Source organism: Eschrichtius robustus, chromosome 1 (genome assembly GCF_028021215.1).
Source record: "Eschrichtius robustus isolate mEscRob2 chromosome 1, mEscRob2.pri, whole genome shotgun sequence".
NCBI classification, from domain to species: domain Eukaryota; kingdom Metazoa; phylum Chordata; class Mammalia; order Artiodactyla; family Eschrichtiidae; genus Eschrichtius; species Eschrichtius robustus.
Genome location: NC_090824.1, coordinates 163,878,807 through 163,905,796, shown reverse-complemented (window position 1 = coordinate 163,905,796; position 26,990 = coordinate 163,878,807). Strand labels below are relative to the sequence as shown.

At 49.1% G+C, this 26,990-nt stretch overlaps 1 protein-coding gene across 1 annotated transcript in view; it reads right to left on the bottom strand.

Annotated features, from left to right (window-relative positions):
- Positions 1-3,659: 3,659 nt before the first annotated feature.
- The window catches only part of SLC28A1 (solute carrier family 28 member 1), a 42,910-nt gene continuing 19,579 nt past the window's right edge, over positions 3,660-26,990 (bottom strand). The window contains 8 exon segments of the mRNA XM_068537810.1: positions 3,660-3,732; positions 4,007-4,100; positions 4,103-4,117; positions 4,280-4,378; positions 5,120-5,197; positions 16,304-16,433; positions 19,057-19,137; positions 20,531-20,611. Coding sequence (XP_068393911.1) covers positions 3,660-3,732; positions 4,007-4,100; positions 4,103-4,117; positions 4,280-4,378; positions 5,120-5,197; positions 16,304-16,433; positions 19,057-19,137; positions 20,531-20,611 — 651 coding nt within the window.

Here is a 26,990-nt window from a genome sequence, read left to right as displayed (position 1 = left end):
ATTGGGAGTTTGGGATTAGCAAATGCAAACTATTATATATATAGGTAGAGCTGAATCACTATGCTGTACACCAGAAACTAACACAACATTGTAAATCAACTACACTTCAATAAAATAAAATTTTTAAAAATGATGAATGTATCTTTTATGTTGATCATTATTACACTAAATATAGAAGAACACAGAATCTACGTATTTCAAGAAAACTAATTTATGTAAAAACACGCAGTCACATTCAAATATTTGATATATCCCTGGTGGTCTAGTGACTAGGATTTGGCGCTTTCAAATATGAAATAAAAATATTCAAATATGAATAAAAATGGCTTTTTAAATTATTGAACTGGGCTTTAGTTGAAAAAAAACATCTTTTCATTATCTAGTGGATAACCTGATACTACAGTGTATTCTGTGTTAATATATACGACAGTTTAAATGGCAATTTGTATAATCCTATTCTGGCATTATTTTCACTTTCTTATCTACTAAGAGCCTCAAAAAATCCATTGACCAGCCCACATACGGGTGCCCCACAAGCCCTGCTGGAGTCATTTTCCCCTTCCCTCCTCTCAAGCAATCCTTGCCAGAAGCCACCTCCATCCAGTCTCTGTTGGGGCTTCCCTCCCCAGTTAACCCTCTTCTTGAAGGAAATTTCCAGCTCTTTAGCTCATTACAGAGTCTGGTTCACTGCTGTCCCCCTGCCTAGCTCAGAGTCCAGCACATAGTAGGTGTTACAGACTGAATTGTGTGCCCCGCAAATTCATATGTTAAAGCCCTAATCCCCAATGTGACAGTATTTGGAGATGGGGCCTTTGGGATGTAAGTAGGATTAGAAGAAGTCAGGAGGGTGGTGCTCCCATGATGGGTGGGACTATTGCCTTTACAAAAAGAAACACCAGAGAGCTGCTGTCTCTCTTTGCCATATAAGGACACAGTGAGAGGGTGGCCATCTGTAAGCCAGGAAGAGAGACCTCACCAGAAACCGACCATGCTGGCACCCTAATCTTGGACTTCCAGCCTCCAAAACTGTGACAAAATAAATTTCTGTTGTTTAAGCTGCCCAGTCTGTGGTACTTTGTTATGGTGGCCCAAGCCAAGTAATAAAGTAGGTACTCAATATATACCCCTTGATTGAATAAATAAACAATACATAAACCCGGAATGGACAAACCACTTACACAGGATTCATTCTTTGAAAGGATCCCTCTTTGCTTCAACCCCCTTTGATTTCTAGTCTTTGACAAAAACCTTAGACCTTCACAGGCCAGTGAGACAAAATCAATGGCAGTTTGGGTTCTTAGGGTCTGTTTCTTAGCACAGGAGTGGCAAATAGTGTGCCACCTAGAAAAGGCACCTAGAATTACTTGGTGGTGGGCTCATCCAGCACTGAGCTGTTATGGATTCTGAAGCCCCTTCTGGATTCAGTGCAAGGAGTGCTGTGATTGATTAGCAATGCCTGTCATGGCTGTGGGCGGGGTGAGTGGAGGCATCTGGGCCAATCCTGACTCAGAAGCTGCTGCTTAGGATGCATTTAAGCACAGGCACCTGGTACTAGCATCAGTGCCTTCTCTAAGCAGTGTATTTTTGCAGTCCTACCCTCAAGGGGCTCCCAGCTTCTGCAGGTGCGAAAGAGGAAGAAGGAGCATGGTGGGTGCAGGAGAGGATGAGAGTCTGCTGCTCGAGACCAAGGAGACCTTAATTCTGTGCCTGTCCCCTGAATCAGAACAGCTCTTGAGCTGAAAGCAATCTGTACATGTATAGCATGGCATGCAGGCTGGTGCCTCTGAGAGAAGTTGCAATTCAATTCCATAAACATTTATTTAACACCTTTCACAGGCCCAACATCATGCTGAGTACCATGACAGAAAACAGGAGCATTCTGAGTCCTGTCTCCAAGGGGCTTACAGTCTTCCAGGGAATGAGACTGGCCAGGTGATGAGTAGGCAGGTGGTCCAGGGAAGGAGGGCAGGGTGAGTCTTTAGGTGGCTCCATGCCCTAACAGACAGGCAGGGCAGGGGCTGGCACCCGATACTAGGAGACAGTTGTGCAGTCCACATCAGGAGGGTGTCCTGTGACAGCTCAAGGGGAGTTGGGGCAGGGATAGGAGCTGAGCGGGGGGCTGCAGGGAGCAAGGCAAGAGGCTAGCCATGGGGTATGGGAGTCAGGCCAAGACTCTGCTATGCAGAGCTAAGGGCAAGGACTCGGGCCCTGAGTAAGGGACCCAGGGCCAGCCTGTGGGGGTCACAAGGAGCAAGACCAGCGCCCAGTAGAGCCCAAATCCTTGACCGAGCAGGGTAACTGCTGACCAGGCTCCATATTGCCTATGCCTCAGGCCCCAGCTGGGAAGCTTGATCCAACAGAGGTGGGTGAGGGAACAGGGGCCCTGTGGCCTCAGGGACAGGTGCACTGCAGTTTGCCGCAGCCAAAGCTGCTGGGGAAATGAGGATAGAGGTGGGAGGAGCATAGGGCAGGATGTGCTGGGTGACAGGAACTCCAGAAACAAAGGCTCACAGGCAGGGAAAACACATCAGATACCTGACCTACTGGAGCAGAGGGATTGGGCTGGGGAGAAAAGGCAAGCAGAGGGGGTAAGAGCAAGTCACACAACCGAACTCCTTGAACGTTAGCAGGCTAGCAGAGAGATGAAACACCACAGCTTGTGGAACTGGATGGCGGGGATTCAAGTCCTGCCTCTTCCTCTTCCCAGCTGTGCCACTTTAGGCAAGTTACTTAACCTCTCTGGGACTCTGATTCCTCAACTAGGGATAATAATAGTATCTGACTCACAGGGTTGTTGTAGGGACTGAGTTACAAAGTTTGAAGCACTGAGAACAGTGCACTGACACACAGTGCTGTGTTACATTTGCAAGTGTTACAGTTAATGTAGCGTAAAGCAGTCTGAACATTAACCAATATTTCCCAAATTGTTTTCCATGGAATGCTCAACTAAGAGATGCTTCTATCAAAAAGATTCTTATAGCCAAATTTGGAAAATGTCTCCTATTATACCCACATCAAACTGATGACTCCACAGTAAACAAACAACAAACAAACAAAAAACCCCTAACTTTATTTAGCTTAGTGTTTCCCAAACGCAGTGGATCATGGAAACTTCTGCATACCTTGTGGGACAGTGTTCCACAGGACACCAGTGTGGGAAGTGCTATGGAGGAAGGCAGCAGGGAGTCTCTGAACATAGAGGAGGGGGTCTCCAGGAGAAGCTGCCTGGCAGGGGCTAAACCACAGCAAGATTCCAGCGCCCAGAGAGGAGGGGGAAGGAATCAGCTGAAATGCCAGGGCTGAGGGCCCTGGAGCAGAAAGGAAGAGCGAATGGGGGAGACCCAGGGCAGGGGGGATAGGGAAGAGCAGGGAGCTGTTTGGATATAGAGAGGAGAGAAGAGGCAGAGGTGACCCTGAGAATTCACACTTGGGGAGGTAGGAAATGGGACAGCAGAAAGGTGGTGACGAGTGGGGCACCCCTCATTTACTTATGTACTCACTCTGCCCACTCATCCTGTCACCCTTCCCAATTTGTGACTGAGGTGGGTCTAAGCCCTGCGGCTTCCCCAAGGGGGTGGGCCTGGAGAGAGAGAGAGATAGGGACAGCTGCTTCCTGGGGAAGAAGAGCCTCCAGAAGGCACAGAGATGTTCTGTCCCCGCTATGCACAGATCGTGTGATTATAAAATCAACAGCAGTTGTCCAGGGCCTCTAGGGTGAACTCCGGGTCGGTGCTGAAAAGAAGCAAAGGCTGCAGTCTGAGCTCTAGGCCTGGCTCTGCTGGCCACTAAAGGCTGTGCAACTTTGGGGAAGTTGCTCCATGTCTCTGGTCCAAACTTCATCTCTAAGTTTGGTCCTCAAGCCCCACTTCCTCCTCCCTTGGTCACATCAGCCACAGCCATGACATTTCTACCCCTTGCCCTGGTGCCAAAGGCCTCCGCCGGGAAATCGGGCCTCCTGCACCCCGTCACTGTCAGGGTCCCTCCGCCCCACGGCCCAGGTTCTCACCTCTGGAAGGCCTGGCGGCAGCACTGGTGCACCTCAAAACTGCTGCTGCTGAGGGTCGTGTTCAGGAGGGACTCACAGTCGACCTCAGCCCCCCGGGCATGTAGAGGATCCCTGTGCAGGGAAAGCAGCTGGTGGGCAGGGCCCAGCCCCTCACTACCCTCCAACCCCACCCAAGGACTTCCAGAGAGGCCAGAGCCCCAGTGCCTGGCCCTGGACCAGGGCCAGCTGGAGAATCAGGGCTCTGAGTCCTGAGCCCACCAGGCCTGCACTCACCTGCCACGCAGGCATTCACCAGAGACACACAGGCCCCTGTGCAGAGCACCCGGAGCATGATCTGGGAGAAGTTGCTCTTCTGCTGGGGGGCCATGGAGGCTGCAAGAGGACGGGAGTGCTCAGGGCCAGGACTCAGCATGCCTCTCTGCCTATATCTTGCCTCCGGCGGCATCTGCTGACACCCCTTTCTCTTCTGGGTGGCCAGAGGGACAGACGCTGTCCTCCTGATGCTTTTGAGTTTGGGAGTCCTCCTTGGCCTGACTCGGGCCCCTAGGTAGCACTCCACACCTCCCCACATGCCATCAGTGGCAAGTGTAGGAAAAGAACGTGAGTTTGGAGTCAGGCAGACCTGGGATTAAACACAGGTTCAGCCACTTATTAGCTGAGTGACTTGGGCCATCATTCACTTTTGCAAGACTCAGCAAAACGGGATGGTTACACCACCAGGCAGGGAACTGCAGGGGGTGGAAATGTTTTTTGTAAAGAGCTGAGAGCTGTGCAGAGCCTTCTTCCCTAGGCCCCACCAGGCTTGCCTGTCCCTTGTGGGTACAGGAACTAAAGCCTCAGGGGGCAGGTCACCACTGCACCTCCCGACCCTCCCCAGAGCCCTGAGCCAGGCTTGGCCTACAAGGCCAAGGTGCTAACCTCCTGGGCTACCCCAGCAGCAGAGAAATCATGAAATGCCGGGGCTGGGAGGAAGCTCTACGGCCGCCTTGTTCAGGCTCTGCCTTAGACTAATGGGAGAACTGAGACCCACAGATCCCCAAGAAGTGTCTCAGGGCCAGGACTAGTGTCCAACCCCAACTCTCCAGGATGCCGAGAGGCCCCTATAGGACTCACTCAGGCCTCCCAGCATGATCCCAATGGAGCTGAAGTTGGCAAATCCACAGAGGGCAAACGTCGTATTTCTGCTCTGACCTGAGAAGACAGAAGATGAGCGGGGAGGGGCTTCCCTCAGATGGGATGGGATCTTGCTCAAACCACCCCGTACCCTGGCCTTAATTTCACCCACTGCCTATGTGCCTTTGACCTTTGAAGCGCTCGGTGCTGCCCTTTCCCAGCCATGCACACCTACCTCTAAGTCAACTCAAGCTGCACCACCTCACAAACATAGCCCCCTTCTCATCTGCCCTTGAATCTCCTTAATTACCAGCCTTTCCGGGTATGATTCAGGCTGGCCCAGTCCTCTCACTTTGGCCCTACTAAGCTCTGTACCCAGGAGCAGTGGGCGAACGGCCCTTCCCGACATGCTGCAGCCCCGCACATTTGTTTACGGAGAATGAGCTCAGGCTGAGGTCCTTTGAGGTGCTGTCATGCCCAAAGAGCAGGATGGTGGCCCATTGAAGAGAGGGAGGGATTTGGAGCCCAGTCAGCTTGGGTTCCAGGCTTGTCATGGCCTATTTCAGGTTGAGCAAGTCGATAGCCTCCTAAGTTTTAGTTTCTCCATCAGGAATGTGGGAATAATAGTAGCTGCCTGGAAAGACTGTCATAAAGATCATCTAATGTACAGGAAGTACCAGGCACAGAGGAGGTATTTAAGCAAGGTAATTCTCCTTCCCTTTTGCTCTGAACGGTTGTGTAATTTCTTAGAAGTGCTAAGAGCCAAAATGGAACAATTTGTAAAAAAAGATTGGCTTAGACCCATACCTCACACCATATAAAAAATTAATTCTAAATCACTGAAGCAGATAAATATGAATATTTTAAACATCAAATAATAAGAAATATAGAATAATTATTATTGTTACAAAATAATATTATTACTCTCATTTTGGAGAGCAGCAAACTGAGGCTCACAGAAGTGGCTGAGGAAGTTCACACAGCAAAAATGCAGCTGTGTCAGAATTGGAACTCAGTTTTGTCTGACTCCAAAGCGCATGATTTTAACTACTTCACCATATTGTTTCAGGAATTTAACCCTTGCCAGATTTTTGGAATGGAGATAACTTTCTAAATTTAGATATTATAGAAGAAATGCAAAGATTTGGTGTAAATTTTGTGTTTAAAAAATCCCTGAATACAGAATGAAGGGGAGAAAAAAAGACTAGGAAAAATATATGTAGAAAATGTAACAGAAAAGGGTTAATATCTTTATAACATACAGAGTTTATACAAATTGATGAAAAAATATTAAGGTACCTGCATTCTGCTTACTCACCTACAATCACCCTCCCAAGCTGCCCAAGTAATCTTAAAATGTCAAAAGTCAAATCTTCAGTAACTTCCTACTGCTCCTCAGCCTGTGTCACTCTCTATTACAATTACCACCTGTTCTAACCTCGCTGCTCTCCTCTCAGTTCTCCAAACAAGTGCTTTTCAACCTCAAGGCCTTTGCATGTGCCTCTTTCTTTGCCTGAAATGCTCTTCCCAATTTCTCCTGGCCCCTCCTCCTCCCTGCAAGTCTTGGCCTAATAACCACATCTCAGGGAGGCCTTTTCTGACCAGCCCAGTCAAGGAAGACCCCCTCCCTGTTTCCTCTTATTGTTTCCGTCATAGAACTTACCACAAATTGTGGTTTTAAAATTTTTTATTCCTTTGCTTTCTTGCGTTTTGCTCGTGTCAAACACTAGGTGTAAGTTCCATGTCACCAGGGACCATGTCTGTCGAATTCCCCTTTTTATCCCTGGTACCCAGCAGAGGGCCTGGAACTTCAGAGGTCTTAACAAATACCTGCTGAAGGAATGAAGTTCATTTAAAAAGATCCTGAAGGCACATACCACCCACTATCTCTAGAGAAGGGAGTGATACTGGAGCTGAAAATGAGGAGTGAGGGGAAACCTGGGCTTTTTACTCCATACAAACTTTTTTTTTTTTAAACTAAAGAGTACATTCCTTTACAATTAAAAAAATAATTTAAAAGGCAAGAAAAAAATTTTATGTTAAAAGTTCCTAGTAACCCAGTAACAAGTGAAAACAATGAACTATTATTTGCCCCTTAAAGTAACAAAACTTTTTTTTTTTTTTAAGAGGCTACTCAGCCCTGTTCAGCGTGTGGTAAAATCAATGCTCACAGGCACAGCTGGGGCGGTTTCAGTTGTTACAACCCCTTGGGAAAGATACTGGCAGCAACCACACAAGGATTTGTGCCATGTGATTCAGTCATCCCACATCTGGGAAAGCTCCTGAGGAAATGCTCGGAGAGGAGGGAGAAGTTCTGTGCAAAAAGCTATTCATTTCAGCATTGTGTGTAATAGCCAAATAATGGAATTATATATTATATTATTATATTTATTATAGTTAATTATAATTATATTATAATAGCTGTAATTTTGGGATGATAAGATGATGGGTAATTTTGTCATTCTCAATCATGTTACATACAGCTGTTATTCTTTTAGAGAGTTTCATTTTAGAAAGTTTGATAGTTTTCTTCTTTTTTTTAATGTCTTAACAGGGACTTCCCTGGTGGTCCAGCGGCTAAGACTCCGCACTCCCAATGCAGGGGGCCCGGTTTGATCCCTGGTCGGTGAACTAGATCCCACATGCCTCAACTAAGACTTTGTATGCTAATTCACATGCCGCAACTAAAAGATCCCACATGCTGCAACTAAAGAAAAAGATCCCGCATGCTGCAACGAAGATCCCGCACGGGGCAACGAAGATCCCATGTGCTGCAACTAAATAAATAAATAGATAGATAGATAGATAAATAAATAAGTCTTAACAGAAGAAACTAACCCCTGAACTGAATCCAATATATTGAAGATGAATGTGGTGGTGAGGTCTCCCTGTTTTACTCTCTTAGCTCATTAGATGCTCACATCCATTCCTTCGGGGTAGGCGTGGCAGGTTCTACACTTGTTTTCCAACAGAAGAGGCAAGGTGCAGCGGCTGGCCCAGGGCAGCACAGGATGGTGGCCTGTCTACAGCTGGAGCTCAGATACCTCCAACGGGGCTCTCTCTCAACCTCAGCCTCCTAAGAGGCCTTGAGAAAGATGGCCTCTGAAGCTGACTTGTTGCCCAGGGCAACGGGATGTGGGAGGTTGAGCAGCCCCACAGTGTGTCTCAGCCGGGCCCACAGGGGAGCCGCTGCATCACGCCCTGCCCCAGGGTGGGGACGGGGACGCTCACAGAGATCTACTGCTTCCTGGAACCGGCCCACTCCTCGGCGCCCGTTGTTCAGAAACAGCTTCATTCCCAGCAGCTCAGCCACCACCGGGCAGCCCTCCCAGGCCACACCCATCAAGAAGGCCACTGACCGCAGGTTGTAGGAGCAGATGAGCCTAGGCATGAGGCAAGAGGAGTGGCTGGGACGGGGGTTGGCCTGGGCTCTGTGGGTGTCCATCCACCATCACCCACCGGCCAGGACCACCCCCTCCACAGGCTGTGTGGGTGGCCGGAACTGTACCTGGAAGCTGAGCCCTTGGACGTCCATCATGTCTCCCAGCCAGGAGAGGGCAGCGTTGATGAAGGCCAGCACAGCCAGGAAAGCAATCAGGTTGGCTGCGATGTTGGTCACGACCCTCACGGACATGGCGGCCCCACTGTTAGCTGCTTCTAAGAGGTTTTGAGCATCTCTGTTGATGGGATCAAGAGCCATCATTATTGTCCTATCTCCACAAACAGCAGGGCTCCCCACCCTACAGGCTCAAAGAAGAACCTTGGACAGAGCATTTCAGAGCCAGTGGTCCTTGTTTTCCCTCTGAGACCAGAGAGAGAAAGGGGCTGGCCCAAGCACTAGGATAAGACCCAGACTCCTAGCACAGATGCTGTCCAAGACAGAAACCACTAGCCACGTGTGACTTTTGAGCACTTGAAAAGGAGGCTGATCTGAATTGAAATGTGTTGCAAATATACACACCAGATTTCAGAGATTGAGTCCAAAAAAAAGAAAGAATATGAAATACCTTATTAATAATTTTTATATTGATTACATGTTAAAATGACAATACTTTGGATATATTTAGTTAAATAAAACATTTTATTGAAATCACCTGCTTCTTTTTACTTTTTAAAAGCTGACTACTAGAAAATTTTAATTATAGATGTGACTCATATTTCTCTAGGGCAGTGCTGCTCTAGACCTTCAGGAAGTTGTGCGTTTGGGGATGCCCGTTGTATCCACAAGCACATTTGTCAAAAGTCGTGTCTTTCAACACTTTTTAAGAATTAAATGTTACACAAAGATTGCTAAGACTATGATAAAGAGATGTTAGGAGGTGAGTGAAATCAAGGACGGTGCTCAACATGTCAATGCGATTGACACTGGGGATCAGACCTCAAGGCATGTAGAGAAAGTGGTGTGGAACCTTTTCATGACCCTCCTCAACACACACACACACACACACCAGGCACATCCCCAAGAACCAGGTCACTTGCCCATGCCTTGACTAGTCCGTGTTTCCTGATGGTCAGAGACTGGAAAATAAGATGCGAGAACTGGAGTCTGTATCTTCACAAGTGAAGCTGCGACCAGGGCAGTGAGAGAGGGGAGGTGGGCTGGGCTTGGTGAAAGACGGAGATGGGCAGAGAAAATAGGACCTGCTGCTGCCCCCACCTCTGCTCCTGTCTCCGCCCCTCCCCCCACTCCCCTCTCTGCAGACCCTTCTGCTGTGCTCACCTGTAGGTCAGTTTCACTCCTTCCTCACTCCTGAACTTGGACTCCTCCACCTCCGGGTAGAGGGCTAAGGCACAAGGGGCAGCCATCACAGAGGCAGCAATTAAGGAGGCAGCATCGATCTGCAAGAGTGAGAATGAGGGTTATAGAGAGATGTCAGGAAATGTGGAGGCCAAGAAGTGTGGCCCAGGGCAGCAGGGGGACATGGTACTCTACCCCGCTGGTATATCACCATCATCGGTACTGCTGTCACTGTCACAGATGATAGTAATACATTTTATGTGTAGAGGGTCACAGGCTGTATGCACAGAACCTTCTATTCCCACACCTCCCCCAGGACTTCAGGAAGTTAGGCAGGGCAAGTACTGTTATCCCACTTGACAGACAACGAAACTGAGGCTCCAAAGGGTTAAATATGACTTGCCCAAAATAAAGGAAGGGAAGGAATTAGACACGTCCTGTCTTTCGGCTCCAAGTTCAAGGTTCTTCCTTCCCTTCTAGGCTGTCTTTCTTTGACCACTGATCTGAGGGCTGGTTCATCATTGGCTGAGGGATTTGTGATGGTTTCAGACAAAGCTCACAGAACCTGAGTTGGAATGGATCCAAGATGTGACCTAATTTGACCTCGTAGTATAGGAAAGTCTTCCCTCTAGAGGATCCTTCCTGTCACTTACTGTGGCAGGGAACTCACCACCTCAGGGCAGCCCATCACCTCTACTCCTGTGGTCAGAGAGCTGTTTCGAAGGAAATCTGCCCCTACAACATACAACACCCACCCTTTGACCCTGGGTCGGTCTCCTGGAGCCACGCTATAGAAGCCCTCACAGCAAGATGATGGAGCTACCAGAGCCCCCAGGATTCTCCCTTCCTGAATTTTCATCCTCACTGTGGTCCCAAACCCTTTGCTTCCCTGTTCTCTTCACAGAGGTGGAACACTTCTTCACCACTGTGTTATTTACCAAATGGGAGAATTAGAACCAACCCAAACATCTGACAATGGGGGGATGGCTATGCATTGTCAAGCTGCCATCAAAAACAATGGTTACCAAGGCTTCACAATGATGTGGAGAAATGCCCGCATACTTGCATATAGAGCATAACCACAATGATAGGGGAAAAAACAAACTCCACAACTATGCATAAAAGGAAGATCAGAAAGAAATACACCGAAATGTCAACCAACTGTCTGTCCCTGGCTAGTGGGGCCAGAGTGATTTTCTTTTCTTTCAGCTTTTCTGTGTATTTCTAAATGTCCACATGATATATACTGTTTTTATAAGCAGAAAAGTAAAATAGACTTCTTCTTAAAGTTTGTAATAAATCAACTGCAGCTTTAAAATTTTAAATAAAAAGGAACAAAAGGAGGGGAGGTAAGTTTAAGCTACATGTTCAGGTGAATAAAGCAGAGGGCCAAAGAAGCCCATGGAAGTACCAGGAACTACTGATGAGGAACCAGGCCTCAGAGACCCTCTGAGGCTCTGAAACCCTTGTAATATCCTCCTCCTTCTTCTTTTAAAGCCCCTTTGTTTCCTTTCAGCGGAAAGCAGGAACCCCTTAAGATGTGTACCAGCTCCAGCACCCACCTCCCACGTGCCCCCATCACAGGCACTGGGTGTGCAGGTCTTGCTCCTCATGGAAATAGCCAGCCTCAGGCAGGTGTCCTATCTGGACTTTCCAGGACAAGCTTTGGGACTTTGCTGGCCTCCTCCTCGGCCGCCCAGCTCCAGCGGGCACAATACCACATCTGGAATGTTGGGATTTTTCCCTCCACCAGCCAGGACCCTCCCCCTTCCTCCAGCTGGGAGGCTACTTCTGGTTTGTCAACTTGAGTCTCAGTGGGGCGCACACCCTGCACATTCCTGGACACTGCCCTTTGAATGGGCCAGTCGTGGCCACTGCCTCAAATGCCCCAGGCAGTCATTTCCTGCTCATCTTGGAAAGGGCTGAGTCCTGCACTGGCAGGGATCCCGGGGGCACTGGGTCAGCCCACACGTGGCCTCCCTGCTGCCAGTTATGCCTCAGGGCCATGACATTCCCCAGCGCTGCCTCCAGACACCAGGTCAGGAATGCCTTCTGTCCCAGCATGACAGGGCCCACTCCTGCCCAAGGCCCTCCTTCCTCTACCCAAAGGTGTCCTATGCGAAGAGGGATAGAGGATAGGAGCCATCCATTTGAACTTTCAAAAAGGTCTTTACTGAGAAAGGAAATAAATCCGGACACTGCAAAGCATAAAATGGGCCAGTTTTAGAAGGCTGGACTTCTGACCCTAATATGTCAGAGAAAGAACGACCACTTTTTCAACACCATGTCAGGTGTTTTATTGTTTTTTGTTTTTAAGATTTTTTTTGATGTGGACCATTTTTAAAGTCTTTATTGAATTTGTTACAATATTGCTTCTGTTTTATGTTTTGGTTTTTTGGTCGTGAGGCATGTGGGATCCTATCTCCCGGACCAGGGATCGAACTCGCACCCCCTGCATTGGAAGGCAAAGTCGTAACAACTGTACCACCAGGGAAGTCCCTTGCCAGGTGTTTTCTGTTTATTATGGCATTTAATTCTTAGACTGCTGTGAGGTGGGCAGTAATTCCACCCATTTTACAGATGTAGAAACTAAGCATGTGGTTGACTCTTACTTGGCCCTGCTTGGGCCTCCCAGACCCTGTCCCAGGGGCTCCCACTCTTGCACAGTTGATTGAGAAACATCAGTGGCCATCCCCTCAACCCATCCTGTGTTCACAGCCCGAGGCACACATCTGGATCTCTTCTCACAATGATCCTGAACCAAAGGGGTGGGTAGGGAAGCCAGTTTCTGGGGTTTTAGCAGAGAGAGCTCGTGCCTACCTTAGAGCTTTTGGGAAACACACTGAAAAGGGACATGTATGTGGAGGTCACAGTGAAAGGATTCAGTCAAGTGACACTTGGAACCTCAGACCAGGGAGAAAGTCTAGACCAGTGTCGTCTGATACAAATATAGCACAACTGTGATTTAAGTTTTCTAGCAGCCAATTAAAAAAGTAAAAAGAAACAGATGAAATTAATTTCATTAATGTATTTAATTTAACCCAATATACCTAACATATTATCTTTCTACCCCTGTAATCAATGTAAAACATCAATAAAATATATTAATTCATTTTTCCATACTAAGTGTCACAGCAGATCTCATTTCAGACCGACCACATTTCAAGGGCTTAATAGCCATGTGTGACTAGTGGCTGCTGTGCTGGACAGCACAGGTCTAGAAATATCCAGATTTTAGCAATAGGAGGGGTGCAGGGAAGAGGCAGCCAGAAGCTGAGCATCAAAGAGAAGGGAGGAGAGAGAAAGGGGGGATTCTCTTTGGAATTCAGGGGCTAAGGGCAGAGCCCAAGATACAGTGAGGAACTGCCTGGAAGAGGGCATGAAAGGAGAGAGGGGAGAGGGTGGGAAGGCAGGGCTGTGTGAGGAAGCCTGGGGGCTGCTGTAGTGGCGGCCAAGAGCCAGGCGGGGGCAGAAGAGAGCTTCTCTGTGACCAGGCTGGGGGCAGATCCAGAGGCGGGAGGGGAGGAGGGAAGGAAGGTGGACTAGGTGCCTTACACCAGGCCAGCTACGGTGGTAGCCTGGGGCTTCCGTACCAGAGGCTGTGGATGGAGACCCGCGGCCACTTGGCTGATCCTGGTGGCCTCGGCACATTCTGTAGAGCTAAAGGGAAGTGGGCACCAGGCCCCTTCAGTGGGAAGGCCCGCCTGCCTGGGGCTGGGCCTGGACTCTGGCCTGAGACAGGGAAGGAAAGGAGGCTGAGCTGTAAGGCGATTGTGGAAAAGGGAGAGAGTTCTTCCAGTACTTTAGTCTTAAGTAATGGCAACGACGCTTATGCGATAGAAAGAATACCATTTTTTTAACTGGCTTGTGGGACCCAAAGCAAGGTTAAGACATTCAAAGGCTCTAAGTCCCAAAGATAGCAGGGCAACCCCTCTCCCAATACGCCACCATGAAAAAAGTTTCAGGAACAAAGTTTCAAGTTTTCATTTTTGAAATATCAAATTCCTTCCAAAATCAATTGGTGGTGAGGTATGGGGGAGGGGGATGGCATGCATCAGCTCTGATGGGCCCTTCCTAGGCTTTGGTGAGAAAAGGTGCAAACCAGATGACCTCTAAAATTCTAGGTGGAGGGTGCCGGGCGGAGAAGACAAAGCCTCAGAGTGCAAGGGGCCTTCTTGAAAAGTCACGAGGCAGCAGCTATCCTGCCCAGACAGCTCTGTGGGTATGCGGAGCTGAGCCTCCTGGTGTGGCCCAGGTGTCCTGAGGGAAGGAGGGACTGAGGGGCAGGTTACCTCATCCCCTTGGCCATCCTCAAGGACAGAGATGAGAAAGACAGGTGGAATTTGAGACCAGCTGGTCATTCTTTCATCCCCCGACCCATTCACACACAGCATCAGGAGAGCCCGGGCACTGGGAGAGGCAGGCTGCTCTTCTCCAAACCAGCGCACGGAGGCCCACCTCATCCTAGGGGCTGAGTGACCGTGCATTGCACGGATGAACTTACCCAGCTCATTCCCTTACTGCTCTACATTTATGTTTCTTGGGTTTTTTGCTATTACAAATAATGTTGGAATTTTGCATCTTTTGACCACTTGTGAAAATATTTCTGTATCATAATATTCCTAACTGGATCAAAGAGGAGTATTTTTAAATTGACTGATAGGTGTTTTCCAAAAAGGTTAGAGCAAATTACAGTCCCATAAAGAGTATATGGGGCTTCCTTGGTGGCGCAGTGGTTAAGAATCTGCCTGCCAATGCAGGGGACACGGGTTCGAGCCCTGGTCTGGGAAGATCCCACATGCCACGGAGCAACTAAGCCCATGCGTCACAACTACTGAGCCTGCGCTCTAGAGCCCACGAGCCACAACTACTGATCCCGAGGGCCGCAACTACTGAAGCCCGCGTGCCTAGAGCCCGTGCTCTGCAACAAGAGAAGCCACTGCAATGAGAAGCCAGTGCACTGCAATGAAGAGTAGCCCCCACTCGCCACAACCAGAGAAAAGGCTGCGCACAGTAACAAAGACCCAACGCAGCCAAAAAAAAAAAAAAAAAGAGTATATGAATACCCCGCAGCCTTCCCGTTTAGAGGCGTGTAAAATTTTGCATATCCTTGAGAAGAAACATAAGTTATTATTGTTTTAATTTATCAGTGAGCTTGAATATCTATTTATAATTTATGAACTTTTCTTTCCTGATCAATCATTAAACTTTTAAAAAATTGTGATATTTTTACCTTTCAGAGGTTTTTCATTTTTATTAGTTAGCTCTGTCAACTTTTTGCTTTACACTTTCGGATTTCATGTCACACTCAGAATTTTATAAGAAAAAGGCAAGTTGCAGAAAAGTGTGAATAGAATTACCTCATCTTTGGTAAAAAAAAAAGCAAGTATATGTATATTCAGTTATATGTACTTAAATGACTTTTTACACAGAAATATCTGGAATGACATATTTTAAGTCAGTGGTTCCCAAATTGAGCGAGTATCAGAATCACCTGGAAGGCTTGTTACAATACGGGACACTGGGCCCCATCCCCAGCATTCCTGATTCAGCAGGTCTACAGAGGGGCCCAAGAATTTGTATTTCTAACAAGTTCCCAGGTGAAGCTGTTTCTGCTGGCCCACTGAGGACACTTTCAGCACCGCTGTTCTCATCTAGTAAGAGCAGCTATCCATGGGAAGTGGGAGTGAAGTTTTTTTTTACTTTATTCACTTCTGTAAGAAGCAAGAATTTCTTCAATATTTAAGGGGAAAAAAATAAGATCTTGAAAGACTTGCATGTGAAAACACAAACAAGTACAGTGTTTTACACAAATGTAATGCATTATTACCAGGCACTTTGTAGGCGACACATTGAAGATTGATCTCTGCTTGCCATGCACTAGTGTTGTGATTGGTTTAAGGGCCCGATTCATACCACTGGAATTTGATTTAGAAATGTACTGTGCTCAGAAAGCTGCACAAGTAATAATTTAGGAGTAGAGGAAGGACTTGTGCCCAGAGAGTGTGTAAAGGAGAGGAGGTGAGAGGACGGGGTGCAGGAAGAGTAGGACAAAGCTCCAGGGATGGCCTAGGTGGGGGACTGTGTGTCTGAGTTTTGGAGTCAGACAGGTCTGGGCTCAAATCCTGGCTTTGGGCATCTCACTTACTCTCTGAGTCTCAATTTCCTCATCCTTGAAATGGGGATATTAAAACACTTAGCACTTTGCCTCAGTAAGCAGAACACTGGAAACCTTTGCTCCCACTGGCCACGTGAGAAGCCCAAATTGTCCAGCCCACCTGGCCTGCCTTACTCAGGTGAAGCTTCTCCCACCATCACAGCAGCCCTGGTTTAGGACATAGCCCACGAGAGAAGACCCCATGTCGCTCTGGCCAGGAGCTGTGTGGGGCTCCCACAAAGGTGGGTTTCAGGTTCTTGGTTTTCAGCAAGCAGAAGGAGGGCTCTACATACCCCAAAGGAGATGTAGGTGTCCAGCAGGCTGCCGGCAATGGTGGCATAGCCTCTGGTCATGGCAACGTGGATTTCAGAGAGTGTCATGTCTGCCAAGTAGGGCCGGATCAGTAGAGGAGCCTCAGTCTGCAAACGGGAAAGATGTCAAACAAGCAGAGCTGGTCAGGCTAGCACGGGCACTTGGGGCGTACCCCCTCCACCTGGGAGTGAGCAGGTCACAGTGAGGACTAGGGACCCCAGGGGAAGAGACAGCAGGGTGGGGTGAGGACCAGAGTCTGTACTTGGCTGAGCCTCTCTGAACCTCAGCATCAGCCCAGCTCTGTGGAAGGACCCCCAGCCCTTCCTTTGGGCCTGATAATGCTCCCCTGTGTCAAGTGCCTCCCACATCCAGGCACCCAGCTAAGCCCCTCACACTCATCACTTACAACCTTCTAGGAAAGAAGTGGTCGTCTCCATGTTCCAGGAGAGCAGAAGGTCAGAGAGGTTCAAAGAATTACCTCTGTTCGTGCAAAGGACCAGAAGCAGATGTAACTCCAAGCCTGAACGTTTAATGAAGCCATGGGAGTTGCCAGAAAGAAAGGAACTGGGGCATTCGATGGTGTGTTTAGTTCAGGGCACGTGGGGAAGCCTGGAGCCATTCGTTTATTCATTCAATAAATAATTATAGTACATACTATGTTCCAGACTGTGCTATGGAATAGGGATAGAGATGGGGGAGGTGGAGGGCAGATGGACAAGGCAGGGTAAGCAGTGGACCTCAGCAGGCAGAGGCATGATCTGACTTGGGTTTTTAAAGGGCCACTCCAGGGGACTTCCCTGTCTGTCCAGTGGTTAAGACTCTGCGCTTCCAATGCAGGGGCGCAGGTTCGATCCCTAGCTGGGGAATTAAGATCTCACATGCTGGGCTTCTCTGGTGGCGCAGTGGATAAGAATCCGCCTGCCAATGCAGGGGACACGGGTTCGAGCCCTGGTCCAGGAAGATCCCACATGCCATGGAGCAACTAAGCCCATGTGCCACAACTACTGAGCCTGTGCTCTAGAACCCACGAGCCACAACTACTGAGCCTGCGTGCCACAACTACTGAAGCCCACATGCCTAGAGCCCATGCTCTGCAACAAGAGAAGCTACCGCAATGAGAAGCCCACGCACTGCACCGAAGAGTAGCCCCCGCTCACCACAACTAGAGAAAGTCGCACACAGCAATGAAGACCCAATGCAGCCAAAAATAAATAAATTAAAAAAAAAAAAAAAAGATCCCACATGCCACGTGGCCAAAAAAAAAAAAAAAAAATTAAATAATTTTTAAAAAATAAATAAATAAAGGGCTACTCCAGCCTGTGTGTGAAGGATGGGTAGGGGCAGCAATGGTGGCAGGGAGAACAGAGAGGAGGTGATTGTGGTGTCCAGGTGAGAGACAAGTGTGGCTCATAGCAAAAAAAAGAAAAAGGGCAGCAGGGCAGGTCTGGGATGTGATGTGGGGCAGAGCTGCCAGGACTTGCTGATGGACTGGATGCAGCTGGGAGCAAGGGAAGCAAAGGAAGGAAGGATGACTCCTCGGTTTTTGTCTAACAACCTCATCGAAGATGTTGCCATTTACTGAGAAGGGAAAGTCTTGGAGATGTGCAGGTGTGTTGAGGGAGGGAATCAAGGTTTCTGCTTGTTTGGACTTGCCTAGTAAATTATCTAAGGATATCCAAGTGGAGGGTCAAGGGGGCAGTTGGATATATATCAGACTGGAGTTTAGGGGAGAGGAAGTATTTAAGCCATGGGGCTGGGGCAATCCCCTGGGGACAGACTGTGGCCAGAGAAGAGAATAGGGCCCAGGCCTGCCAACACTGAGCTTGAAATGATGCCACTAATCCTTGAAGGCTCCCCGTCCCCCCAAAAGTTAATTCGCCTTTGGAGCTCTTCCGGTTATCGTGTCACATTCACCTAAGATTTGTATTTTCTCAGCAAAAACCATTGATTACATTTGCAGCATTTTATATAAAATAAATGCTGATACTGAAATATTTTTTTCTCTTTTGCCTCATTTTGAACAACTAAGGGATTTTGGACTATTTATCTGAAAGCACATCTGTCTTAATTGGCTTAAACACACTTGCATCATAGCAAAAAAGATGCAAATATTCTCCAAAGTTTCCTAAACTGTCCAGTGAAATATGGCATACTTTGGCAAGTATGTCTTGTTGGTGACTTACATGTTGGGCAGATGGGCCAGGATTCTGGAACAGTCACCAGGGTCTCACCCCTAGGAGGGTCAGGCCTTCTGAAAGGGACTCAGGACTGATAGTCCCTTCAGAATCACACTTATATTGGAAAACACATTTTCAGAAAGAGGGAGGGAAAAAAAGACAAACTGATGTCGTGGAAGAAACCCTGGCCAGGAAGAAGAAGACTTGGATTCTAAGTCCTGGCTTATGTTGTGGGATCTTGGCAAGGCATTCCCAGCCCCGAGCCTCAGTTTCTGCATGTATAAAAGGAGAACATTGGACTCCATCTGTAGGACTTGTGAGTCTCTAAGCTGATGAAGACAGCCTAGGCCTAGGGTGGTAGGAGGTGCCAGGGAGATACTATCCTCCTTGGCATGACCCAGGCAAGGAGTGTATCCCCAAATAGAGCATCCCTAGGGCAGCAGCCTTTGGTGACCCCGGGAGAAGGTTTGATTGGCTCTTCTGCTGACTGAATCAGAGCTCTAGGGACCCAGGGCACCCGCCCTCCTTGAGGGCAGGAGGCTGCAATACTGACCTGGCTCACAAAGATGTTTCAAGCCACACTCAGGGTCTCCATGGCCATGGGGCCCATGGTGGCCTGCACCAGCCAGGGGATCTAGAAGGAAGCAGGGTGCTCTTTGAGGATTGGTATCAGCAAGCCCCAGGGACAGAGAGAGTCAGGGGTGGAAGTACGTTAAAAGTCTTCCTTCCAACTCCCAACCCAGGTAGAACTCCCTCACCTACATTTCCCCAAAGGTCCATTCATCTTCTCCTTCCACACCTCCATTGATGGGGGCTTACCATCCATGAAAAAAGGATTCCCTGGTCAAATATATTTCAGAATTGCTGTACACGCACACCTTGGAGATGACCAATACTTACTAGTTTATTAAAGGCTCTGAGAAGTCCTGCACAAAACTTGTTTAAATTTGTTTACCCTGGTGTCTAGCTTAGCTTCATAAAATTATTTGACCAAGGGACTTCCCTAGCAGTCCAGTGGTTAAGACTCTGCACTTCCACTGCAGGGGGCGTGGGTTTGATACCTGGTTGGGCCATATGGCATGGACAAAAATAAAATAAAATAAATAATTTGACCATGGGATCCCTTTACCTAGTAGCATTTATTAACTTGCTGTGAAACTAGAGTTTTGTGAAAAGGCTTTGGGAAACTGTATTAAAAAGTTCTTTCTTTTAATCAACATGACATCTGCTTCCCTGGAATTTCTCTGCACTGCAGGTACCTCTCAGGCTGCCTTTTCCCTAATCCTCTATAAGTGTTTAGAATCCTACCCGTAACCTTCTTCACCCTGGCCTTCTCTTTTTCGGCCCTTCATCCCTACTTCCTTCAGCCATTCTATGGAAGGTATGGTCTCAGTCCCTTTCAAACTTAACCCACTGATGGTTCAGTTTGTCATAGCCCCTTGGTTGAACACATTCTCCAGATTTGGGGATAATTGTCTCCCTTACGCCATGTACTGTGCACTCTTAACATAACCACAGGCTGCATTTCTGGCAGCTGCCTGATGATACTGGTTTATTCTGAGCTCAATCAGCTAAAAACCTCAGAATCTCTTGTCCAATGCTGTCTCCTGCATCCTGGTTTTGTGCAGCAGATTTTATGAACATAAGCACAGGATTTGACATTTATATCAGCTAAGTCTGGCCCACGTGGCCCACTGCTCTCCAGATCTTTTTGGTATAAATTATTTTTTCCCCTAACACTTCTCCTCAGTGCAGCCCCAGTTCTGTAAACTTCCCTCCCCCAAAGACCCCACTGGATTTTGGTGCCATTTCTCCTTAGTAGCATGACGAGAGACTCTGTGAAAAGATGTTTGGTTGGTAGTAGACTCTGAGAGGAGGCTGGGGAGCAGGGGATGCCAGAAGGTCCAGCCCCTCAGAGCAGGGGGTGTGGGGAGGGTGTGGACTTGGGAGCAAGGCATTCTGGGAGAGTGTGGTTCCTGTCAGCCTGTGATTCTGGGAGGGCCCGGGCTGGGACCTTGAGAACTCACCTTCAGGATCACCCACTGCATGAGGCTCACGTAGTAGAGGACTGACATGGCGCAGCTGAAGAAAACAATGATGGGCAAAACCTGCCAGCAAAGAGCACAGACCCTGGGGTTAGAGGCAGATAGGTGGCAGGGTACCACGCAGGGCCTCGGAGACCCCAGACAGCCACTTCATCCAAGGGCTTGCCACTCAGAGACCCGATGGGGTCAGGAAAGAAACTCTGAATTCAGTGCATGAAATCACATATGGGGCCTCTCTGGAGGCAGCTGTGCTCTCTGTTCCCCTCTAAACATTAACCATCCACCCAGCCATCCCTTGGGCTGTGGTAGAGAAGCAGGACTTGAGTCCACCACTTTTTATCACCTGCTTCTTTGTCTGTAAAATGGGGAGGAATTGACTACCTCTCAGGTTGTTGTGAGGGTTTTGGGAGCTGGCTCAGGGCCCAGCACCTTCCTAGCACAGGGTCCGTCCTCCACTCTGAGCTCAATCCTTGGCCCATGACGCTGGCCTTAACCTCCCTCCTGTGCTTCGGGCCTGAATCAGAGGCCCTCATCTTTCTAGTGTTCTACTTCCACTAGGTGCCAGTGAGCTCCGAATGCTACTCATTGTGGACCAGCCACCTGCATTTCCTCCTGTCACCCTGTTTCCTATTACCAGGCTTATGACTGCTTTTCACTTACTCTAAGCCTCTTCAATTTCTCCTTCAAAGCTTCCTCATGTCCATTTCCTTCTCCCCAGGGCCTCCCCCTCCCTGCCCGCCCCGTACTTCCTTGTTACAGTCTGACTTATAATAACAAGGACTGGCAACAACTTCAATGTCCCTCAGTGGAGGACTAATCTGATAACCTATGGTGAGGCTGTGCAGTGGTGCGCTCAAAGTCAGGAAACAAGTGAGGAAGCTCGCTATGAGCAGTTTGGGGATGATTTTCAAGATAGATTGTTAAATGAAAAAAGAGGGCTTCCCTGGTGGCACAGTGGTTAAGAATCCGCCTGCCAATGCAGGGGACACGGGTTTGAGCCCTGGTCCAGGAAAATCCCACATGCTGCGGGGCAACTAAGCCCGTGCGCCACAACTACTGAAACCCGCACACCTAGAGCCCGTGCTCCGCAACAAGAGAAGCCACTGCAATGAGAAGCCCGCGCACCGCAACGAAGAGTAGCCCCCTCTCGCCGCAACTAGAGAAAGCCCGTGCGCAGCAACAAAGGCCCAACTCAGCCAAATAGATAGATAGATAGATAGATAAATTTATTTAAAAATTTAAAAAATAAATGAAAAAAGAGAAGGTGTAGAACAGGGTGCATGGTGTGCTACTTTATGAGTAAAAAAGGTGCAGGTGGCATTGCAGGTGCTCTTGTGTGGGCACAGATATCCTTAGACAGATATGCAAATGACCAGGAATGGCAGCTGCCTTGGGGAAGGAACTGGATGACTTGTGGGTCACAGGTGGGAGGGAGATTTACTTTCTACCAAATCCCCCTTTGTACAGTTGGAATGTGCTATCTGTTCCAAATAGCTTTAAAATAATAAGTTATGCAGAATTAGTAATAACATGGGAGCATTCTTATGCTAGAATGTTAAGTGGGGAAAATGGAATATTAAAAGCATAGAAGGGGACTTCCCTGGTGGTGCAGTGGTTAAGAATCCGCCTGCCAGTGCAGGGGACACAGGTTTGAGCCCTGGTCAGGAAAGATCCCACATGCCGCAGAGCAACTAAGCCCGTGTGCCACAACTACTGAAGCCCGCACGCCCTAGAGCCCGTGCTCCGCAACAAGAAAAGCCACCACAATGAGAAGCCCATGCACCGCAACGAAGAGTAGCCCCTGCTCCCCACAACTAGAGAAAGCCCGCGAGCAGCAACGAAGACCCAAGGCAGCCAATAAATAAATAAATATTTAAAAAAAAAAAAAGCATAGAAAGAAGGCTGGGAGGCATACACCCAAATAGTCAAAGTAGTTGCTTCTGTGTGCTGGGACTGTGGAAACTTTGTTTTCTTCTTTCTCCATTTCTAATTTCTCACCTGCTCCTATAATTTTCTATAAGAGGTGGACGCTTCTCAAGGGAGGGGAGCACGGGCACAGGAGAGCTTTGGGGGAACCTCGTCAGCTCAGTTTTGGACTCGCTGGGTTTGAGATGCCTGTGGAACATCCAGGTGGACTATGGACTGGGCAGATGGGCAGAGGGGCCAGCAGCTCTGAGGAGAGGTCTGGGCCAGGGCTTGGTTGAGTGCAGGTTGAAGCCACAGGGCAGATGCACTTCACTGAGGAGGTTGCCCTGGAAGAGAAGAGCAGTGGCTGAGGACAGGGCCCTGGGGTCAGCATCCCTGAAGGGTGAGAGAAGAAGGAGGAGTGCGTGGTGGAGACAAGAAGAAACAGAGTGGTTGAAGGACTTCCAGGAAGGAGTGCGATGGAAATTGAGGGCAGCTTTTCTAGAAGGGATGGTCCGTCAGCTGTGCCAGAGGCATCAGAGAACTCAGTAAGGACTGAGATGGATGCTTGGCACCTAGCGATTCAGGGCTCCCTGGTGACCTAGGTGAGAGCAGTGTCAGGAGGGATGGGCACAGAGGCCGGGTATCAGCGAACCAAGGAGGGAGTGGGACATGAGGAAGTAGAGACAACAGGAGAAGCTTAGCTGTGCTGGAAGGAAGAGGGGCTGCGGAGACGGGTGAGGGGTGGAGGAAGAGTTGTTTTCATTGTTCAGAAGGGAGAGTGTAGAGCAATCAAGTTCAAGCTCTGGTTCAAAATGAATCGGGACTACAGAGTGGTCCCTGATGAGAACAGAGACTCTGCCCCAGGCAGCTCCCCTGGAGAAGAGAAACAAGCCCTGCTGAGGTTGTTTTCCCTTTCCCTTCCCAGATGAATGCCGCGGGTTCTGTCTGGATCTGCTCCACTTGACATCCCTGTCACCAGCTTCACTGCATGGGAGTGTCACCTGACAGGGAACTGGGTGGAGTAATGCTTTTCCTGCCCTGTGACTCCCCATGGCCGCCCAGGGCTGGACACACCCCCCAACACAAGGGTGGTGACAGCATCCTGCTCTCCCTGGGAGAAAAATGCAGAGAGGATCACGTACTGTCTAGACTGCCTGTTCAATTTATCACGCGAGGGACCACTCGGCAGCCTTGCAGGTTAGCACAGATGGCTCAGGCCAGGAAGGAGAGGGCCCGGGGCAGCGGAACCCGACTGCAGAATTGGGACTTTCTCCTGGCAGCAACCAAGAGACATTTTCTAGCTGGGAGATGGGGATCTTTGGGGGAAGAGAAGCTGGGACATTTAATACTAAATAAGGGCCCTGAGGCCAATATGATCTGCCAGTCCAGGAAATACCCTCGGGCCCTGTAGCATGTGAGATGGCGGAAGACAGGGCAGGCAGCTGGACAGCACCGCTGTGGGAAGGGGGAGGAAAGTGCCATTAAGTCCTACCACTCGTGCACTATGCAGTCCTGCTAGGAGCCAGGTACGCAACGTGTGGTGACTCAGGGATCCTCAAAGCAGCTGAGGTCGATGTAAATCCACTTCACAGTGGGGACACTGAGGCTGTGAGATGTTGGTTACCTGCCCAAGGTTACACACCTGCAAAGAGACAGAGTACCTCCTTGGCCACTAAGCAGGTTGCCAAGGACCTGCCATGACCCTGAGGAGGTTTGCCCTAGCGCCAGTCCTGGAACCTCATTTCTTTGTCTTCAGAAGAGGCATCCCCTCCCAGGGAGAGCCTCAGCCCAGGGTGTAGCAGCCTCGAGTAAGTCCTGACCACCACTTTGTGGAAACTCAGAGCAGGCCGGTCCTGCTAGTACCAGCGCTCACCTTTACTCGAGGGAAAAGGAAAGTACAGCGCCTCTAAGCCAGTGGTTCCCAAAGGGTGGTCCCTGGACCAGCAGCATCACCCGAGAATTTGTCAGAAACGTGCATTCTGAGCCCCACCCCCAGAGTTTCAGATTCAGTAGATCTGGGGCGCACCTGAGAGTTTGGCCTTACCAGATGCTGCCGGTGCTGCTGGTGTGGACACCACACTCTAAGAACCACTGCTGTAGAGTCTAGACCAGACTCTCCGAGCAGACTCCATCTTCTTCCCTGGAAACAGGCTCTGAAGGCAGGGCTAAACCCACTCAGGGCCTGGCCCTGCCGCTTCCTCTCTATGGAGGGAGTTGAGCCAGGGCTGCTGACGCCCTCCTGAGGCTGTCCCAACAGCACCCAAACCCCCAGTCCGCAAGGCCTAAGCCCTGTCTCCAGCCCCAGGCCACGGTAAACCAAAAAAACCCAAAGCTGGAAAATTCCTCGGAGGACACTGCTGCAATGTCCACTCCACCACCAACATTGCAGAAGGGCGGAAGGGACCTACTCCAAGGCCAGATAAGCTGCGCATGCCTCCTGATTTCCTGCTCATGTCATTCCCTTCACCCAGAATGACCTCACCAGTCTGCCCCCATGCCTATCTATCTCTGCCTGTCAAAGTCTCCTTCAGAGGCCTCTGCAGATGCCACATTCTCATAAGATCTCTCCAGTTCCATCGTCCCATCCCCCTCCTTTCAGCACCCACCCCGTCTCCACTTCCTTTCCATTCCCTCCTCTGGAAATCGCGCTCACTACGGTTACCAGTGACCCCTTAATGACTAAATCCAATGGCACCTGTCAGTCCTTATCTTACTTGATGTGTTTTTTCTGGCCAAATTTGGCACTGATGACCACTGGGGACTGCAGAGGCTGCATCAGGCAGACACCCCGAAACCCTTGGGAGATGAAAACACTTTCTCCCTAGGGGTTCCTCGGGGAGAACATTTCATCAGCATTGTTGAGCTTTGTGAGTGGGTGCGTGTTCCAGAGGCTGGAGTGATAGTGAAGGAAAGAGTGAGCATCTGCTCCCAGGTTGGCCATACCCAGGAAGGTGCGGGAGTCTGGGGGGAGGCAATCGCGTGGGTGGAAAGTTACTAGAAGGGAGATGGAGCCAAGGTGGAATGACTAATCGAGACCATACAGCCAGGAGGCGGCTGCCACGTCGACCGTGCCAGAGGAGATGGAGGGCTGAAGGAGTCCCAGGCAGATTCGTCTTCCTGGAGGAGCAATGAGCTGGACCGTGGCCCAGCAGGAAGCAGCTTGGATTCTGAAAATCTGAGTGAGCTCAGAGATTTCCCCAGGCTGACATGGGCCAAAGGCCTTGGACTAGGGCCACATGATTCATGGAAAGGACGGAAAGAAAACTCTTGAGTCTTCCGTTCGACTCAGCACTAACAAAGCCACCCCCAGCTTGAAGATAAGCCCCAAGCTCGGCAAGTGTGTGTGTGTGTGTGTGTGTGTGTGTGTGTGTGTGAGAGAGAGAGAGAGAGAGAGAGAGGGAGAGAGAGAGGGAGGGATAGGCAGGGGGGCAGGGTGTGAATGAAACTTTGTGATTAGTAAATCTTGTTGAGAAAGGGAGTTCTGTGGTCATGGAGCATTTGTCTTAAGTCCTCCCTCATTCCAGCATGCCTTTGCTAAGGAGACCACTGGCTAATAATACACTGGCCAGGAGTTTGTGCAGAGGACAGGGCCTCCCAGGGGCCAGGGAATAGTTGGTGTTTGACTAGGAAATGCTAAGCCTGGTTAATGATAAACTCACCTCTCTGTTTTTATTCTCTTGACTGAACATCCAATCTCAAAGTCTTTAGCAACTATTAATTGGTTTTAAATTTATCATTGTTGTTATTAGGGATGCTTTTTGTATTTGGAAGGGAGAACTGATGTCATTGACTTCTACTTAGAATATGAGGAAGAAAACATCACTTAATTGAAGTCCAACAACCTGGTTCTAGCCCTGCCTCTACCTTAACTCACTGCGCAGTTATGCCCAGGTCACTGCTCCTCTCTGGGGCATGGTTTGACCATCTGTAATATAAACAGGAGGCCCAAAGATCAATGAGCTCCCTCCTAACCCAACGGTCTATGAATCCATGGTTCTGAAGTGTGATTCGGAGAGAGATGCAAGTAGCAGGTGTGTACATATTCTTCTAGAAAGGGAGGAGAGACACACAACTGACACTGGCGAGGGGATGGACAGAGCAGCAAGCCAGGTGATACTTTCTTTGCTGAACTGGGAGAGAAGTTGAGTGGTGGCTCTGGTGGACAGCAGCTGTTTGGATGCCCCTTCCCTCACTTCTTTTGGTAAAAAAGTTTGACTTTCCTTTAGGAAACCACCCCTCCTCTACTCTCAGCCCAGAGGCTCCAGGTTTGGCCCATCAGCATGAGGTATCTTCCCTGGCTACAGTTCAAGGATGGCATATACCCCAAGCCAGGCTAAAAAGAGTCTACTCTTGGATTTCCTGCTGGAGCTAGTGGAAAACAGGCTCTCTCTCTCTGCTAGCGTTGCTAAGTTGGTTGGATGTAAGCCTGGTACCTCTTTGTCACAACCTCAAGAGAGCCTATCCAAGACTAAGACTAAGACTAAAGCCAAGACTAAGAACATAGAACCAGGATATAAGCAAGGCAAATCCCAGG